General features: G+C 34.6%; 1 protein-coding gene across 2 annotated transcripts in view; it reads right to left on the reverse strand.

Annotated features, from left to right (window-relative positions):
• PCLO (piccolo presynaptic cytomatrix protein) overlaps positions 1-21,604 on the reverse strand; it is a 423,639-nt gene that overhangs the window by 101,040 nt on the left and 300,995 nt on the right. For both annotated transcript variants that reach the window (XM_047849897.1, XM_047849896.1), the window contains exon 10: positions 18,053-18,178. In XM_047849897.1, coding sequence (XP_047705853.1) covers positions 18,053-18,178 — 126 coding nt within the window. The remainder of the gene's footprint in view (positions 1-18,052; positions 18,179-21,604) is intronic.

Consider the following 21,604-nt stretch of genomic DNA (forward strand, 5'->3'; position numbering starts at 1 on the left):
AGGCATTATGAAAAACAGTATGATGTTTTCTAAAAATTAAAAATAGAATACTGCATGATCTAGCCATTCCCATTTCTTGGTATTTATTCAAAATAATTAATAACAGGATCTCAAAGAGATAATAGCACTCCCACACTCATTATAGTTGCATACACAACAGTCAAAATGTAGAAATAACCTAAATATCCATTGACATAAATGGCTAAAGAAAATAAGGTTTATACATAGAGTAGAATACTATTCAGCCTTTAAAAAGGAAGAAATCCTATAGTATGACACACCATGGGTGAACCATGATGACATTATACTAAGAGAAATAAATAATCCAGTCACAGAAGGACAAATACTGCAGGATTCCATTTACATGAGAAATCTAAAACAGTCAAACTCATAAAAGCGAAGAGTAGAATGGCGGTTGCCAGGGTTTAGGGGAGGGAGAAACGGGGTGTTTCTTGTATAAAATTTCAGTTATGGAAGACAAGTTTTAGATATCTGATAAGCAATACTGTGCCTGTAGATAAAAATACTACAGTGTACAAGTGAAAATCTGTGAAGAGGGTAGATCTCATGTTAAGATTAATAATCACATTTTTTAAAAAAATGGTAAAAAAAAAAAAAAGAATGTTGGATGGGTAAAGACACGGGGATAGAAAGTCAGTTCTAAACAGGAGATTTCCCCAACAATTGTGGTTGGAGTTTGTAAAGGTACTATGCTTGCTCAAATTTTTCAGGGAAGATGGCATTACCTCAAAGAAAAAATTTTGTGTAGTACCCTTAGCAAAGTCGACCTTGAATTCAGTGGCTCAACCTAGGAGAACTACTCTCAGGAAGACTTTGTAACAGTTAAAGGAGCCACTCACTGTCAACGAAGTGTGCTGGGTCAGATAACTGCTCTCTCCGTGATGCGGATCAATGTACAGGGGGCCAATCCCCCAGTGTTCTGAATATATAACATCCTCATCGGGATTTCTCCAGGGCTTGTGAGGCAGGAAATATCAAATAATGATAATAATAAGGGAAGACTGGAACTGATCACATTTGATTTACAGGAAAAAGTAATGTGCTTCTCGCACTCCAGTATGGCTTTGCAAATTCATGCCTTTTAAATAGAGTTAAGGTAAAGAGGAATATAATTAACCATGATTTGTGGTCTAATGTGAAGAAGGTTATCATCACAGGATTCTGTTTCAAATCACTCTAACCATCATTAAAATAATCTAGTATTGCAGTCCAAAATGTATTGGAAGGATTGGTACAGATGCCAGTTACTCCACGGCTACAATTTATGGTGTTTAGAAGTAGATGTATTATTTGAAACTGACTAAAACAGAATGTGGCTGAACAAGGTAGGAAAAGGGGATGGGTAGATTAGTAAATTTGAATGATCCCAAGAAAATCATGTAACATGTGGAGCTATCCGATGAAAGAAAGGTATGTGATGTCATCATCTCATTTAAAGTAGATTGAAATTCATAATATTATAAACTTTTCTTAATTTCCCAATTCATTCTGTTAAAACACCCAGGGTGGATGTTTTCTAGTAACTTTCTAATTCAGTGGTATTACAGATTAATACCATCAAACCTGAAAAATACCATGACCACTTAACAGTAACAGACTAATCCAAAATGCACTCATGATTATATAGATACACAGTTAATTGAATGGCCATAGGAAGTTAGGCTAAATGATGCAGTTGTGCATGAGAAATACTTGCCTTTTAAAAAAAAATTAACATTTATTTATTTTCAAGAGACAGAGCACAAGTGAGGGAGGGGCAGAGAGAGGAGGAGACCCAGAATCTGAAGCAGGCTCCAGGCTCTGAGCTGTCAGCACAGAGCCCAACATGGGGCTCGGGCTCACAAACCATAAGATGATGACCTGAGCTGAAGTCAGATGCTTAACTGTCTGAGCCACCCACGCACCCCAGAGAAGTGCTTGCCTTAATTGTTACTTGAAGTGTCTCTAGTGAACTATTAAGGATATTAACTTTAATTATGTTCTTAACCTTTTTTAATATTCATATATTCTGTACTTTCTTTTTCTGAATGTTATTTAAAGGTATCCCACTACTTATGCATTTTAACCTAAAATATCATCACTTTATTCTTGTTAAGTGTTTCCTAATAAATACAGGAACTATCTGGACCAGTGACAATATCATCCTCCTCCTCCTCATCTTCACTGAGAATACATATATATATATATATATAAGGACAAAATAAATTCCATTTCAAATTATTATTTGACAGAATGCACAGAACAGTGCAGTGATCACTGCAGTGATCAGTGAATTGCAACTTCAAATCAGATAAAAAAAAATATCTCTGGAAAGGAAAATTCTAAAAAGAAATCTCTCAATCAAAATTTAAAAACAAAAGTAAATGCAAATATACTTATTCTATAGTATAAGAAAAAAGTATTTCTTTTGACAAAGAAGTAGGGAGTTTTTATTATAACCTAATTACTCATCGCTTGAAATATTGCAACATGGTCAACTGCTGTGCACAAAAAAGTTAACTAAGTTTTTGTATTTTGCTTATTTTTGAGCCAAAGATACTATATCATTATTATGAATGGTATAATCAAAATTAAAATGGTGTAATTTTAATGTATAAATTCTTTCATCATTTGAGAAGCCAAAGGATAGAAATAAAGAAGCCATTTCAAACAAAAAAGAATCAATAACCATCTTATCATCCATCCTGAGAGAATCTTAAAGAAATACAATGAATTAGGTGTTACTTCATAAGAAGTGCCAATATCCTAATTTTTATGTCTCAAAGAAAAATTAGCAAATAATTTACATTGGCTTGATGGGTGTTCGATAAATAACAGATGTCATTGGATGATAAAATTTCATTCCAAAAGTTCTCAATTACTTTTAATATGTAAAATGAAATCTCAATAGATATATAATTTTATATAACATATTACAATAATTGATTTTTCCACTGAAAAATGAGAATTGCCTAAGAAGACAACAGCTTAACAGCAGTATTTGCCAACTGATGTAAAACAAAACTCAACTATTTTCTCCCCAGCTAACATTCATGTAGAGAAATTAGTTCCCCTCTTTCATACACAAACATGATTACAACCATAAAAAACTAATGGCAATCTATCATATATGAATTACAAAGGACATTCATACATACACCAGATAATTATAATAAGTCGTTTTTTTTTTAAAGTTTACTTATTTTGAGAGAGAGAGACAGCACAAGCAGGGGAGGGGCAGGGAGAGAGGGAGAGAGAGAGAATCCCAAGCAGGCTCCACAGTGTCTACACAGAGCAGACACGGGGCTTGATCTCATGAACCATGAGATCATGACCTGAGCTGAAATCAAGAGTCAGACACTTAACCGACTAAGCCATCCAGGTGCCCCTAAGAAGTCCTTTTGCTTAAAAGAAATAAAATTAGATCCATTTCACTTGTGTTAATAGCATCAATATGAGACTTTTTTTTTTAACAGTTATTTTGCCCACCTCTTCTCATTTTATCTTCACAGCATTCCAGTAAAACAGGTAGGGTAAATGTAACTATCCTTACTTTTACAAATGTGAAACCTCAGCTTTAGAAATCGTATTTAGTGACAGTTTCAAAAGCCAGGTCTCCTGATTCGTCTTCTAAGTTCAGGAATACCTGCATCCCACATGATTCTTTGCTATTTAAGATACATAGAACCTAATAATGAAACCCTAAAAGTGTAAAATCAATAGAAGTAAATGTATTTAATTATGATAAAACTAATCACATCAAGTTGACAGATGTTTAGTGTGTGTCACAGAGGGGAAGAGATTCTGGGTCACCAATGTCAATCACTTATGATTTCTGACGTGGTGTCTCCCAGGGAGGAGCAGGACCATCACGGAAAGTAGACAAAACTCTGGCTCCAGGATTAGAGAACTCCAGTGGGGCTGGTGGGTGGGGAGCTGAGAGATGTGAGTTAAGGATGGACCAGCATGAGTTCCCATAGGTTGGGGTATGTTACCACAGGCCTGGTAGGTCACAGTGAACTTGGACTCAAAGCGTTTGATAATGTAAGACATAAGAGGAAAGGCTTCAATAATAAAATTTGGAGCGGGTCTATGCCTTCCTTCCCCTGTGGCCCTCCCACTTTGGCAGGCTAGAGTCAGTCTCTTTCATGTTTTACTCTGTAGGACTGTTATGTAGGGATTTACGTTTTAAAAATATGGTGGAGTGACTTCTGGCTAACTAAATCTGAATGAACATATGAGGTTCACGTTAATGAACATATTGAGGTCATTTTCACTGAGCTGAAATTTAACACACATGTTGTATTGTGTGTGTGTGTATACAGATATATGCACAGTGTAATATAATAATTTATCATTATGTCCCCATTCCCACCTTGTTCTAACAGCCGCATCTCATACCTGGATTATTTCTTCAGTTTCCTAACTAAACTCCTTTTCTTTCCGACCTTCACCCCTTCACATAATTCTAGTTACGGCACTCAGAGTGTTCCTATTTAAATGTCATTTAGGGTATTAAGGAGGGCACTCGAGTTGAGCATTGGGTGTTATATGTAAGTAATGAATCACTAAATTCTATTCCTGCAAACAGTATTACACTATATGTCAATTAACTAGAATTTAAATAAAAATTTGAGGAAAAAACAATAAATGATGTGAATAAAAATGTCATTCAGCTTGTGTGTCAGCCTAGTGGCTTCTCATCCCGCACAAGGAGAAGCTGAAGTCCTAGGGGCACTTCGGTAGCTCAGTCAGTTAAGCATCTGACTCTTGGTTTCACCTCAGGTTATGATCTCATGGTTTGTGATATCCCCGTGTTGTGAGCCCCGTGTTGGTTTGTGAACCCCATGTTGGGCTCTGTGTTGACAGCATGGAGCCTGCTTGGGATTCTCTCTCGCTCTCTCGCTCTCTCTCTCTCTCTCTCTCTCTTCCCCTGCTTGCATGCTCTTGTACTCTCTCTCTCTCTCTCAAAATAAATTAAAAAACATAAAAAAAAAAAGCTGAAGTCCTTACAGTGGCCCACAAGATTCTATCTCCTTGACTACTTTGACCAAAACGTCCACCGTCCGCCCTCACATGCCCACTAGCTGCAGCTACACTGGCCTCCTTGCAATCTTACTGTTCCTGGCACACACCAGGTATGGTCTTGCTCTGGGCCTTTGCCCTTTTCATTTGTCTCCTGTAATGTCAGTAACTTCTGGCTCACTCTTTCCTCTCCTTGGGGACTTCACTCAGTTTCGGCCTGCTTGGTAAGGTCATTCGTGATCATTCCCACTAAGTTTGCAACCCGATTGTCTGACAAGCTGGATCTATGCTCCTTATTATATTTCTTTCCTCAGCACATATTACCATTCAATATAGAGTACTTAAAAAAAAAACAAAAAACTTTGCTCTTTTCTATCTCAGCTACTAAAATGTACAGTTCATGCTTTCCTCATTAATGTCCCCACAGGGTCATCAGAGATTGCTCTACGCAGCATGTACTAAAAAAAAAAAAAAAAAAAAAAAAAAAAAATTATACAAATAATTGGATCAATCATTGATCTCAGCAGACTCAAGGGCCATAATGACAGTGAGTAGAATCCGGGAAAGAGTAGAAAGTAAAAGAAAACAAAAGTAGCCTAAGAGAAAATAAGAGAAATCTTATTTTCTTCCAGTGCTCAGTGGAACTTAACTCTACATATGAAAAGGCTTTCATCTGAATTTGTGCTGACACAAAAGCCTGCAATCCCACAGAAGGTTCTTTCTGCTTCGGCACTCATTACTCTATTGGGAACACAGTAGAATACCCTAACTATGTTGAACTATTTTAAAAATTAACAAATGGAATAAATGAAAGACTGTAAAGATCTGTTTTAGTTCCTAAACAGTTCCTTGCCCTGGAGAGCTTATAATCTGCCCTTAGAAATTACCGCAAGGTTACCTGGGGTTCTTTGGGATGGGAAGAGCCATATCTGTAAGCTCCACTTAGTATTTTACTGGTTCTAATGACTGCAGAATCAACTACCGTATTCTGAATTTCTAGCTTTCTCTTATTAAAATGAAAATAAAACATACAGTTCCTCCCTCCCCCCCCAAAAAAAGCCATTAAAGAAATATATTGTTTTTCCTTAAAGGTATTTTCTCCTAGTTCTTTGGATTTATTTTACATTTTTATTCATTGACACCCTGATCAAACGCTACCTTCACAGTGAGTACCTTCCATCCACTGCCTCTCTAGATGGTAGGCACTTTGAAAGCAGAGGAGCATCGTATCACTTTGCATCATTCTAGGATAAACCCATAGAGAGTAGTCACTGAATACATGTGGCAACCCATTTGAATCCTTCATTATTGCTGGCATTCCTAAGAATATCACCACCACTCCTTCACATCCTCTTCTCTCTGAACTCCCTGTTTATTACCTCCATCTAAATTTTAAGTATATTAAGAGTACACCCTAACAGAGTCTTCACAATTCTGCAGTATGCACCTCAATGTTCTTCCCGTTCAGAAACAGCGCATGCAGGGATGAATTTAGGCTTTGCACGGCCCGAAGCTTATGCAATTTTAAGGAAAAATATAAGATTATGAATACAAAATTTGGCACAAATGAATTTTTATGAAAAGGACAAAAGAAACCACAACAAATGACAAATGCTGAAAAGGTGACAAAGGCAGCAAACATTACACATTCCTTAGAACTTCCTGGAGCTTTGGCGGGGGCTCATACAAGTGAGTGAGGAGCCCTGAGATGGTCCTTTCGTTAAAGTGCCATAATTTATTCATTCTGATCTCATTTCTTTTCTCATCCCACGTAATCACCCTCACAGTCTTTTTTTTTTAAATAGAAAATGTTATTTACTCATAAGTTACTTTAAACAGTTATCAACTCACGGAAATTATGTTTCATCTCTATCCCCAAATACTTCCGAACTACTAACATTCTTATGAAACAAATCTCAGCAGTTCTATTATTTCATACACAAATATGTCAATATGTATTTCTAATAGATAAGGACTCCTTATTTTAAAAAGCAATCACATTATTTTATATATTACAACTGCTTCATTTTCAAATACTCATTGTCCCATTTCCAAAAATATCTAAGAATTTTTTTAAGATCAGCTTTACCAAGATACAGCATACATGTAATAAAAACAGCCTATTTTATATGTACAGTGAAATGATAGCAAATATATACAACTGTATAAACCACAACCAGAATCAAGATAGAGAATACTTTCTTTGTGCCTTGAGTTCCCACTGACTCTTTCCCACTTTTCTCTTCTACTCAACCTCAGCTCCAGGAAACTACCTGTCTGCTTTCTGTCATAATCAGTTATTGTTTTCTGTTTGGTTTTTGCTTTTAGCTTTAATAGTTCCTTGCTTTCAGTTATTTTAGCTTAATTTTCTCTTCTGTTTCTCGTGCCTGTGGATCCTTTTTTCCAAATATAAATACTTAATACTATCAACATGCCTCTAAGCTCTACTTTAGTTGCAGCCCATAAATTTTGGTACATTGCTTTTTCATTTGCATTTTGTTCAAAACATTTTCTAATTTCCCTTTAATTTTTTTCTTTAGCCCATAATTCTAGTGTTTGAATTTTCATTTTATCTAACATGCTCAGCTTATCATGGCTCATGTACTGCTTCACCTCCACCTCCCAAACCTAAAATTGAACTATGTTTCATCCCAAGGTTCATCCTCTCCCCCACATCTCTTCAACAAGTAAAGTGTCTCTGAAGTATGCATTATAGAAAGGTCTAATGGAGGATCCCATACATTTAATGCTCAAGATCCGGTAAGATTTTGTGATTTGTCAAAAGTCCCACACAAAAGGAGTTGATGAGAAAGATTAGTCCAGACACTGAAAGCAAGACATCGGACACCACAGTTCTGGTCACTAACAAGATGTGTTTTCAGCAACTAATAGACTATGAAAGTTACATGAACAGATATTCATTGTATGTGCGCCCATAAATTTTAATCAGATGTGAGGTTTACTGATTAACATATTGTTGATAAGAAGAAAAAATGAGAAAACTTTTAAAAGATTAGCCAATGGTTTTACAGTTAGGAGGTAGTATGGGTATTTTGTTTTTTAAGTTTATTTATTTATTCAGAGGGACAGAGAGAGAGAGAGGGAGAGAGAGAAAGAGAGAATGAGAATCCCAACCAGGCTCTGCACTGGCAGCACAGAGCCTGATGTGGGGCTTGAACTCATGAACCAGGATGATCATGACCTGATGTGAAATCAAGACAGACTGGTCACCCAGGCACCCCAGGAGATAATACATTTAAATGAAAAATGGCTTACTTACTTCAGGCATTAAGGTTTTTTGTTTTTGAAATTTATTCAAGCCTGATAACTAAAACTAAAATAACTTTCCATTATCGTAGAGGGCTCTAACAGTTCGATAGTCCCTTATAGGAAGACTGAACTTTGTAAGATTAACAAAGCATATAAAAAATAAACATAAGTAACTGTCACTCACTGTTAACTCTGTGAGACAGGTCTTGCAATCTCTCAATTGTACAGACGAGATAAAAGGAAACTTAGAGAACATGAGTAACTGGACTAAAGTGATGAAGATGGCTTGGGTCAGAGTTTTGTGACCTAAGTTTGATGCTCTGTTAATTAGAAATATTCTGCATCCCTGCAGCTCCGAGATCAGAACTGACTATGGTCAATTATTTAAGTATGTCCACATATGGGGGACACAGAATTCAAGGTTAATATTGCAAATATTTTTCTTACCATCAAAGATCTCCAAAGTGAAAGTAAACATGATTATATTCACCACTCATGAAAAACACTGTATTTCTGGTACATTGTTCCTAAGTCTGACTATTATTATCTCAGTTTCCCTACTGAGAACATCAAGAAACTAAAAGTTAAACAACATATCCAGACAACACGTACAACAGCTAAACTTAAATACTGATCTGTCTGACTGTAAAAACACTCTCTGAATATATGGGATGTGCTAAAGCACTGGCTGACTGAAGGTCTGGCATGAATATTAAAGATGGTTCAATATCCTTGCTTCCAAAAAAAAAACGCTCCAATTCACACACCCACTAAATGTAGCCTGTTATGGCATATTGACCAGACTAATCCGAAATTTAAGAATAGAAACAATTGTTCATCAAGAAGCAGTGTCACTTGAGCTTATATAAATATTTCAAGGTATGCTACCTTTGTTAATAAAAGTAATCAAATTAGAATATGGATTATTAGTTACACTTAGCAAAAAATGTACAAGACAGGGCAATCATTTAGTTTTCTTGATATTTCTACCAGAAATATTATGACTCAAACATAATTTCCTCTGATTAATTTCAAAATAAATGGATAAAAAAGAGAAATATATTTCTTTGTCCTGGCAACATAGCTAATCTTTAATATCTGACAAGGTAAGTATGATGTCACTGAACCCTGAAAATAATATATTACAACCTACCAGCCCAGGTACCTTATATTTTTCTTTCCATAAGATAGATTCCTAAATATTTGTTAGAAAATCTTTGTATTAACATGTGATCTTGTGTCACGTGTACCTGGCACACCAGCTTAAGGAATTTTGAGAAATCTCATGCTAATGACCAATCCGTACCTGGTATCCCCCTGGAACAAGAACAAGGAAGCTGACTCATCTGTGTGGTGTGTTTCTTGATCTCCAACCTTGATCACTGCCATGCCATCTGTAACATATGCCAAAAAAGCATAAGCAGAAATAAAGACTTTCTTGCCTAGGAACATTCTCCCTTAAGTTACACAGGAGTGTGTCTTCTAACAATACTACTGGAATATATCTTCTACCATAGACTTCTTCATAACAGGGATTTCCAGAGGCCAACTGCTAACAAAACCACCATTCCAGAAACAGCTAGCCTCACCTTCACTCCAATCACTGATTGTCAACCATTAATCCAACAGCATTTTCTTGCCAGAAACCCTGTCAATTCATCTCTACAAAGAGCTAGCTAGCTGGATCAATGTCACCTACAATTGAAACAACTAGAAACCAAGAATTTCCATGAATTAGAATTTATGCCAGAGGCATACTTCTCACAGAATGACACGGATGAACAAAATTGAACTCATTCTTTACAGGTGCTATGGCCTGGGAGAAGCTAACTTTTCATACAACCCTTGCTCAATTTAAAAGCAAACAGCGGATATTATTGGTTTTAAACTTTTACTCTCCTATTCTAGGACCCTGCTATTCATTAAGAGTTTTATGAAGCTACATTAGGGTCTTAACATTATATTCTTATCTTGGCTCCAAACAGCTTTCCAAAAATCTTCCAAACAAATTTGATTTAATTATCAATAATAATAATAATAATAATAATAATATAGATACAAGTTATCTTTAAAACCAAATGACCGTGTTTGGTTCTTTGGCTAAAAGATGTTTACTTCTTATGGATTTCTTGTTCTCTTATGGAAATTGTTGAAATTTTAAAAGTATCATGCCAGTAATTTATTTCACAATTATGATATAGAATACCAAGAAAAAAAGAAGTGAGTTTAAGAAGTTCAATGATTAAATGAACCTCAGAAGCAATGATATGCACATAAAGGATTACATTTGGCCCATTATATTTCCTAAACAAAATTTTGTTTTATTTATACTTTTTACACTGCCTTTTCTGAGTATATAATACTATTTTAAGTTGAGTAAAATGATACAAAAGTTTTAATGTTTAACAATTATGTGTTTATTTTTTTTCTTTTTTTTTTTTTTTTTTTACTGTCCTAACTTACTTTATTGTATTGATTCAGAGTACAATGATTAAATCTCTAGGCAGAACAAGGGTCCGGTATTGTGAATGCATTTACGACTCAAAGAGACATGACTCAATATAAAAAGATACATTTTTTTTCTAAATCAATCTATTCCTTCAATACAATCACTATCAAATTTCAACAGAGATTTTTCCTGAAAATTGACAAGCAGAATCTGGAAAATATATGCAAGATCAAAGGTCAAGAATTGTCCCAAGAGTATTTGAAGAGTAGCAATATGGTATGTTCACCTGCCATGTGTCAGGACTAAAACAAAGAAGTCATAATTAAAACAAAATGTGACACTTATGTTGGGATAGACAATAGACCAGTAGACTAGAACAGAGAGGTCATAAAAGACCCATATATGTGTAAAAAAATCTATTTCTGACAAGTGGAGCATTAGAGATCAGTGGGAGTAACAACTGATCAATAACAACTGATCAGTAACAACTGATTATCCATGCTGAAGAAGAAAAAACTTAAAGTTTCTACTCAGACCACAGACAGATTAAATTCTATTTCTGTAAGGACATTATATGAAAAGTAAGATTTTACAATTTTTAGAAGAAAATATAGAGCAATATTCTGAAAACTTCTGGACAACGACAATTTCCAAAACAATACAGAACACTTAGAAAACTTAAGAGAAACAAAATGATAAACTTGACCATATTAAAATTTCAACCTCTGTAAAAACGAACGGACACACTAAAAAGCATACCACATACTGGGAGAAGAAGATATCTATAGCCTACTTACTTGACAGAGGATTATATCCAGAATATATACAGTTTCCCTAAAATTCAATTTGAAATACACTAACTAATACAATTAAAGAATAAACAAAAGAACAGGCAAATCACAGATGAGAAAAACCCAAGATCCAACAAAATTAATAAAATATTATCGTATTCCACATTCCTGGAGGGAAGGTAAACAAAAGCAATGGATATCATCCCACATTACATTTGAAAAAGAAAATGTAGAGGAAGAGGACCAAAGATGTAGAGTAACAAAAGTAGTAACTGACTACGGACAAGTGTAAAAACAATATAACACTTTGGACAGCGATTTGGAAAAATCTACTATTGTTGAAAAAACCATACAGCATTCCTCCTACATTATTGAACACAATAGTCATTATAGCCTGAAATTTAACTTGTCCAAGAAACTCCTGTACATGTGCATAAGGAGACTACTTTAACAAATTAAATTATAGCATTGTTTGAAATACTGAAAAAAAAACAAAAAAACAAACCCTCACAAATAACTTAAATAACCAGGGAATGTTTAAATTTAAAGTGCCATTGAAATGTACAATACTCGAATTCTGCCCTGTAGTTACAATAAACGAAATAGAGCCACATGTATCACTTCGGATAAATTGTATAAACTGGATGTGACTCAGAGAGGCTGCAAAAATACATTAAGATGTCATTTACATAAAATTTCATAAACAAGCAAACAAATTCTTCTTTGGTTTATGAATACATACATAAAACTGGGGAGAATAGCAAGTGAAAGAGTAACCTCAGATTAGGTGAAGTCGGGAGAAGGGAGGTGACTACAGGAGGCTTTAATTGATTTATATGTCTCCCTTCCCCGGAAAAATATGAAACAAATGTGGCAAAATAGTGATGTAAAAAAGTATGGTGGGTACAGGGCTGTTTGTCATATTATTCTCTACAGTTTTGTAGTACACTCTGATATTTGCAACCAAAATGACAAGTCAGAGCCAGATAAGTGTTAAGTTGCATACATCAGGCCATAAAATGCTTCTAAACTCCCCCCAGCTCCATCCCCAGAAGGGAAGGTAAAAGAGAAGGTGTGGGATGATGAACTGGGTGTCTCAACAGACGGAGGAGGTGAAAACGTGAATAAAGCGGTGTCTCTGTTAGGTAATTTTCCTGATGGGGGAGGAGGCTCAGGCTGAGAAAACTCAGGTCCACTTTTAATGAATCAGTACCCATCAAACCCTGACTTCTTGTGGTTACTATGTAATGGAGACAGTCAACCAGTGAGTCGTTTTAGTCAAATTCACAAGGTTGAGAGCAAAACACCCTCACCATTTAAGTGCAAATAAATCAGACACAGATGTGTCAGGCAGCAAACAGTTCAACAGAACACTTGCTATATTTTAACTTCGAATTTAAAACTCGTTTGTTGTGTGCCCTTCTCCCTCTTTCAACCATGAAGCAAATGATGATTTGGGGCTAGAGTAGAACTGGCAGAGGAAAATTTTTTCCTCACACTGTGTCACAGCACAGAAGAATGGTGCTGCATTTTCCAGAGATTAGGGTTTTTCTTCTATATCAGTAACCACAGGATACCCCACTCCAGAGATCTTAATTTAAATTCAAACCAAAGAAAAACTAAAACAAACAAAACCGCAAAAAAACACCTAGAGTAAATTTATGTTAATTTATGAGTAGTTAAGCTCAAAGTTGTAAGGACGTTGCCCAGAGGAAATGGTTTTTATTTTGTCATTTTTTTTTCCTGAAAAGGTAATCAAAAGTTATATTACCAAATATGGATGCTGTCTTCAATGTACATGGTTCTTTACATAATATTGTTTGCTTCACAAAATCCTATGAAGAGAAACTTCTTAATTACTGTATAACACCTGTAATCAAAAATTAATTCTTTAACACTAATTTCTATATATATTATTTGAAATCTTGTTTTATTTGACACTGTACTGGGCACCAAATATGAAGAAAAAACCCTCAGTGTTAAGGGTCATGATTTTAGATCCATGCACAACTGATATGTGCACAAATGGATGGGACACAGAAACTGACCCAGGTCTGTATCAGATTAAAAGAACAAAACAAAACAAAACAAAACAAAACAAAATCTTTGCTTGTCGTGAGATATGGATAATTGTATTACAGACTCCCCAGATTTGGAGATGCTTGGAACTTTGATCTGAAAACAATATGTAAAGAGTTATTCATTTAATTTTTTTTTTAATGTTTATTTTTGAGAGCGTGAGAGAGAAGGGCGGGGAGGGGCAGAGAGCGAGAGGGAGACACAGAATCTGAAGCAGGCTCTGGGCTGAGAGATGCAGGGCTCCAACTCACAAACTGTGAGATCATGAAGTGAGCTGAGGTTGGATGCCTAACCAAATGAGCCATCCAGGCACCCCTATAAAGAATTATTTTTAGAGAAAGTTTTATTTTTAAAGCATGTCACAAATTCAAAACTTCCTAAAACTGTAATCACACTGAGCAGGTTTCACTAGGTAATATAGAGAAAAGAAAATTTATCACAGAGGACGCATCTAGTTTTTTGAGGCCACTAGTTAAGATGCTGATTATATTGAACCTAGTATTGATACTGTACTATAAATAAGGTTTATAATCGTTCCTTTAAAAATAAACATTTAAAATGGAAGTGGCAAGTTTTAAATACACAAACTCCATATATTCAAGTGTGTTTTTAGATGCTCAAATTAGTCCAAAGAGAAATAACAACATCAAAGGAGAAAATGATAGACAAAATTATACACCACTTAAAGTCCCAATATTGATGATCAATACAGAGCCCCAACAGTGTTGATCTAAAATTGTTTAAAATTTTAATCCTAAAGCAAATAGCGACAAATAGCAGTTCAGAAAATCAGATTTGTAGTTTAATTCCCCAGATGTTTTGTCTTTTTTTTTTAACGGAAAACTGACTTTAAGCATTAAAATGAAGAATAATAGGTAGCCAAAGATCATTCTTTGTCCAATATCTGTTTAAGAATGCTTACTAATGTTGCCGAAAAATAAATTGTATGGTTTTGGAAGATTAGGATCCCTTAAATATCTGACCGTGCAAGTTCTTTCAGAAAATCACTACAGATTTTTCTAAAACTAAAAGATTGGCTCAGGAAATTTTGACTAATGCAACGTTCTCTAACTGCTTTTTTTAACTGCAGAGGATGGCACAAGCCTATATTATGAGTGTAGAAAAATGAATTTTTTGAGAATAGCCTAATGATTGGGCGATAGTAATTACTGCCAAGTATCAGCATTCTGAAACACAACTCTTTCCTACATTATGTAACAAGATAGACAACTAGTTCAGAAAGATTTTTCAAAAAACTCTGAATAAAAATCTCCTTTTAACAAATAACCAGCTCAGTGGACTCAGGCAGTAGTGAGGCCTTCTCCCCTCCATTTAATGTTAGTTACATAAGTCAGTACTTTCTGAACAGCATCAGAAAACCTACATGATTGGTAGTGTGTTTTAAATGCACAAATCCTGACGATAAAAAGCTAGAGGAAACCTGAAAATACTCTTGCTCTTCCAAAAGTCAACACAGTCAGAATCCATGCCTCTGAGTGCTGCAAGAGTATAAGTATGTAAGACCCTGATGAGACTGAAAAGCCTACCGTAAGACAAATAACCAAACTTAGGAAAAACCGTAGGGTCAACCTCTTTTTTAACAATAGCGCCATTGTGTGGAGTGGGAAAAAAATGCAGTCTAAGAATTCTATGGTCAACCAACTGTCATTCACGTATGTTTTAAATCAAGCGTGAGGCAATTTTAAATCATAAAGGCTCAGGGTATATAGTTTTGTATTCAGAAATGCAGAAAGATACACCAGGAAGACATCAAATCAATTCCTAAGTCTACCTGGAATTCGTTCTACAGATGGAGAAGTACAATTAAATGCATACAAATACATATTTTATCTATCTATTCGTATACATTTTTTTCCTTAGAAAAGAAAAGAATTTCAAACTAGGGAGAATTAACTGTTGTTATTGCCTTCAATAAATAAAATTTTATGATGTCATAAAAAATTTTAAATATTAAAAAATCCACAAGACTTCAGTGATCTACACTTGGTATTACTGTAGTTACATCTCACATCAGACATAAAAATCAGAGTTGTGTCTTAACCAACATACTGCTCTGAAACTGTATGATAATCTATTAGAGATTGAAGATGAGGGTTCTAAGAATGCCATGTATGAATAAAACACATAGTTACAGACAAAACAAAAATTATGTAAATATAAATACATATAGATATATATCCAGAAAATATATTGGTCAAACAATATTGTCCTTGTGTATTCCCATTTGGACTGATGACCTTCTAGTCAGTTCATCTTTGGACATGAAAGGACATATTTGGACATTAGGTTCACTTCAATTTTCTCTCTTGACTTAGTCTGTATTATATCTATTTTTTTTTTTAATTTTTTTTTTCAACGTTTATTTATTTTTGGGACAGAGAGAGACAGAGCATGAACGGGGGAGGGGCAGAGAGAGAGGGAGACACAGAATCGGAAACAGGCTCCAGGCTCCCAGCCATCAGCCCAGAGCTTGACGCGGGGCTCGAACTCACAGACCGCGAGATCGTGACGTGGCTGAAGTCGGACGCTTAACCGACTGCGCCACCCAGGCGCCCCGTATTTTTTTTTAATTTAAGTGTATGAACTTAAAAATGGCCACATAGACTACCAAGTACAAAAAGTATCATTTCATCACAAAACACTTCATTTAAAACATCTTTCAAACCACCCTGATTTGTAGTATTTGTCAATTTCCATGGTGTAATTACAGACAAAAGTATGAAAATTTATCTGTATTCAGGCATCTTTGCATAACTATAAAACAAACAGTTGCTGCAATTTTTATTTTAGAATAAAAACAGCATACACCTTTCCTTCTGGAGTGTGCTGTATAAAAGTGGCATATCACTTCCATCGTTAAAAATGGTGTCAATTTAAAAAAATGGTCTCAATTTCTATAGCTTAAGTAGACTGCAACATCAAAGAGTAGCATCAGGCATGATAAGATTATAGTCATAGAAACTTTGTACAGACTCAGTAGTTTGCTCATAATTATTATATCTTGATTGACACAGTTTTTACTTTCTTTTAGCTTTTTGGCTAATTCTCCTACCTTTCTCTGTTTTATGCAGCACATTGGAATATTTTTAAAAATATGCTTTCAGTGACATATTAGGTGATGACCTGGTAATCTGGCATTCTGAAAACCAACAAGCAGATAAACAAAACAAACAGGCCCAATTTATCACATTGATCTGTTTCCACTTTGTAAATCCTCCCACCAAGACCAGTTCAAGCCATCAATGTGATATCACTAAATGTGAAGTTAGGAAGAGCGTATCTTAGAGATTTGGTACCAACTGGCTCCAGTAAGAATACTGTGATGAGTAAATAATACCTCAAGTTTGTGTTTATTCTAATAGTCTACCAAAATATCCATGGACATTTTTGGGAGGTTCCAATACATTGAAGAAAATAATAGTGAATCATTTTAGCATAATGAGAATTTTAAATAACAAACAACATTTTATAAAACTATGAAATAAGAAAAAAACACTTTTCAAATAAGTATTTTATTTAGAATGAAATAAAATGATAGGCTGAGGCTGTTTTATGATAAAAAAAATATCCATTATAAACAATATAACTGAAAGCTTATAAACCATATGTTAGAGTTTGGAAACAACCCAATCAACGAAAAAACAAGTGAAAATAATCACTTTGTGTTTTGAGAACCAAACATTTTATGACATGTGAAAGAAACTGATAAAATACATGTTTTATGGATCTTTAGATACATCTATAAAGTTCTTTTTTTTAAATGTTTTTGATGTGATAAGGTGTATAGTACCCAAAAGTAGACAGTAACCTAGCACAGGAGTTGGTAAATTTTTTTCTGTTAAGAGCCATAGAGTATAAATTTTAGTTTTTGTAGACCATTTCATCTTGTCATGAATGCAGTACTGTTTGTAGTGGGAAAATGCCCATATCCAACATGTAAACTCATGATCCTGGTTGTGTTCCAACACTGTTTTATAGAAACAAACAGCAGATAGAGTTGGCCTGGGGGATGTTCACAGTTTGCTGACCCAACTTTAGGGTGTACTGAATCATGTGGTATTTTTACAGTTATGATTTCAATATAATTTTCTTAGTATTTATAAAAAAAATAATCTCAATAACCAAAGTGGTTTTAATAATATTGCCCAAGTCAGTAAGCGATATTGACTAATTTGTGTTTCTTAAGTAAGATATTCACAGAGCAAACCCAACTGCCAAAAGGACAATGCAATTGAAAATAAAGTGAATATAGTTGTGAACACATTTTCTTTTATATTACAACACCAAAATTTCATAATTAACCATAAGGAGAGAGGGTTACCTACGTGGTAAATAAAGAGAAGATCTGCATATTAAATTAAAATATGTTTAATATAAGTATGTTCATTTTAATCAACAATGAAATCCTTATTCTTACCTTCCATAAGTTTTCCTGTCTGTTCTGCACTTCCTCCAGGAAGAATTTTGGCAATATAGGCTCCAATTTCTCCATTGTGTCCAGGGATTTCTTTACCACCCACAATTCTAATTCCTAATCCATTACCTGTATTGAAAAAATAGCAAATTGTTAGTAACATTTTAAAGGAACAACAGTTATAGTGAGTCATAAGGTGCACATGACGTGAGCTCTGGTGCCCAGAAGCTATCTACAACATGAATATTGGGACTGGACACCAATAACAAAAGGATATTATTCTGAATTCAATAATAGATGATATGATATAGGACATTCTGAGATTTTTGTAGGATCTACAATAAATCCCCTGATATTAAAAAATAATTTTTGGAATTCAATGATATCACCATGATATAATACAGGTATCTTTGTCCACTTTTGGGCAGACACTTTGTAAACATATTGTATAAAGATGTTCTCAGTATAAGAAACACCAGAGTGTATAATTCACTTATGAAATTGAGGAGCATTTCATGTAAAAGACAGTAATAGCTATCATAAATTGAGAAGACACAATTTAAACATACAAATGATTGCAACTGATAAGATGAAAATACAATCATAATTTATGAATTACTATTCATTTTTTAGCCTTAACTCATCAACTAACATTGTGCATTATTAACATGACATTTTTCGTGTGGCAAAATAAAATTCTTGACTGATGAACAACTTAGTAAACTTTATTTCATAGAACAGATTTTTCTGTAACTAGCTACATGGATAAAAAGATGGAGAATGATTATTGTGTGAAAATTGAGTGTGATATAAATGAACTGTTGATGTTTTAAGTTTATATTTTCTTTATAATCAGCTAAAAATTAGCAAGCGTATATATACAGCACCAGAAATATTTTTATTACAAATGTCAAGGATATTTTAAAAGTACTAAAAGAAAGCAGAATTCTTCTTAAATCAAGACACAATTATTTCTTTAGATTAAAATTATTTCTATTCAGTGATTGAAGGCCCGTTTTCAACTCTTTCAAAAATCTCTAAATTTTAAAAGACAGCTTTCTTACAGATCCTGTTCCCTCCCCACTTTACTCTTCAAAAACAATCCCTGGAGTCAACGTCAACACAGTACAAACATTCAACAACCAAGTAACACGGGATTATGGAACGCTTCTGCCATTTATCCAGGTAGGGATATATTTTGGTAAAACATCATTTCCTGGTTATAAGGTAATTCCAAATGAATTTCCTCTCTCCTCTTCTTCCTCCCTTCCTTCCTTGTTTTTACCCTCTTTTCTCCCTCTCTTTCCCTTCTACTTGCCTCCCTCTTTCTACTTTTTTTTTTTTTTTACCAGGATAAGTGTTCTGAAGATTGAGCCTCAAAATAAAAAGAAAAACAAAAAAAAAAACAAAAAACAAAAACTAAGCAAATCAACTGTATGCATCTAACTTTCCTGCTGTTGTCAATGGGTCAGAGTTAAATAAGATACTAGCCTTCTCTGGCCTTACTTATGGAGCTTTTCTGTCACCAGCATCTTGGTCCATTGCTACCCCTGCGAATAGAGATTAATTTATGATACACATTGAATATAGCTGTGTGAGTACAGAACATCATCTAGTATAGGACTTGGTCTCAACTAAGGCTGCTTACCAACAGTTGAGTTCTTACTTAGACAGTAGTCTTAAAGAATTCACCAGGAGTGATTATATAATAAGACATTACATAGATACAAATAAAGGGCAACAAATGAAGAAGTTATTACCCATTCTTCATTCAATCGGTTTGGTCTATCTTTTAGTGTGCTAAGGATATTTTGGATATTACAAAATGAGGATTTTAAAATAGCTGGTCACGGAATTTATCTGTTAAAAGTAATAACAGTTTCTTAAAAGACTTGCTTTCACTTTTCATGATTGAATCCCTCAGAGCTGTAATTTACTACTTGTTAAACTTTTCATAAACACACACACAGATACTGAATTTCTAATGTGGTTGGTGTGTCTTTATCAATTTTGAGACATGTCAGTCTGAGATCCCAAAAGATGATTTAAGACATTTCCTTACCATATAGGCATATGTTCAAGATCACTCCATACATCAAAACTTATTATAATGCTACACTCAGAAGAGTACACTGTAGTAGGGTATAGTAGAGTGCTCAGGGCATTTGGTTTTACTTATTTGTTTTTAAGCTTAAAAAAAACAGAATGTAAACATAGCCCATGAAAAACAATTTCAGCACTATATCATATATGGCATAGCATATGTTTAGAATCTACACATGGGATTATTACACCTTGTAAAGGTATAGCTAAAAGAGTAGTTGTGGAACTCTGAAATCTATTCATTGGTATAAGTGACTATTTTTAAAGATTTGGTTATAGTTTCATTCTATAGATGGAAATGTCTTAAGAGTTAAGTAGTTGCATCCCTACTACCATTTAACTTTTGGTGACTGAATACACCTAAAACCCTGTAGAAAAGGATCAGTGAAAGAAAATTATAATTATATCCATCTTAATAAAGTAGCACAACATGGGGCGCTTGGGTGGCTCAGTCGGTTGAGCGTCCGACTTTGGATCAGGTCATGATCTCGCGGTTCATGAGTTCGAGCCCCGTGTCGGGCTCTGTGCTGACAGCTTGGAGCCTGGGGCCTGTTTGGGATTCTGTGTCTCCTTCTCTCCCTGCCCCTCCCCCCACTAGTGCTCTGTCTCTCTCTGTCTCTCAAAAATAAATAAAATATGGGGCGCCTGGGTGGCGCAGTCGGTTAAGCGTCCGACTTCAGCCAGGTCATGATCTCGCGGTCCGGGAGTTCGAGCCCCGCGTCAGGCTCTAGGCTGATGGCTCAGAGCCTGGAGCCTGTTTCCGATTCTGTGTATCCCTCTCTCTGCCCCTCCCCCGTTCATGCTCTGTCTCTCTCTGTCCCAAAAATAAATTAACGTTGAAAAAAAAAAAATTAAAAAAAAAAAAAAAAAAATAAATAAATAAATAAAATATAAGGCTGATGCTAATTTAATAAAGTAGCACAACACAACATTTCTTTAATTGTGTAAAATACATCTTATACCACTGAATTCTAATACTTAAAACACTATACAAATACATGTTATAAGCCTCAGTATCTTTGGTAAAATGAAAGTAATGTACGGCCGTGACAATACTGTGGGAAATGAAATTTTATATATAAAGAAACCACTTTAAGCACATAGTAAATTTTCAAGAATTCCTGTTGCTTTGAAATTGCTTTGACATTGTTGTGGTTGCTGCTAGTTTTTCATGTATACAATAAAGTAGCATAGAAATATTAAAATTTGTGATAAAATAGAATGATAGAAAATAAAAAGACTCAGAAAGTATAACTTTTTTTTTGCTTATTTTATAGTAGTTACATGCTAGTGGGGACATAAGAAGTTTTCTTTATATGATTTGTAATAATTTAAATGCGGACATTTTAGCATTTCTATAGCTTCACTTTGATATTTTATGTAGTAAATGCAGATAAAATAAACAAAAATACTTCTATAAAAATAAAACACCCCAGCTCAAATCTAAATTAC

This window comes from Prionailurus viverrinus, chromosome A2 (genome assembly GCF_022837055.1).
Source record: "Prionailurus viverrinus isolate Anna chromosome A2, UM_Priviv_1.0, whole genome shotgun sequence".
Taxonomy (NCBI): domain Eukaryota; kingdom Metazoa; phylum Chordata; class Mammalia; order Carnivora; family Felidae; genus Prionailurus; species Prionailurus viverrinus.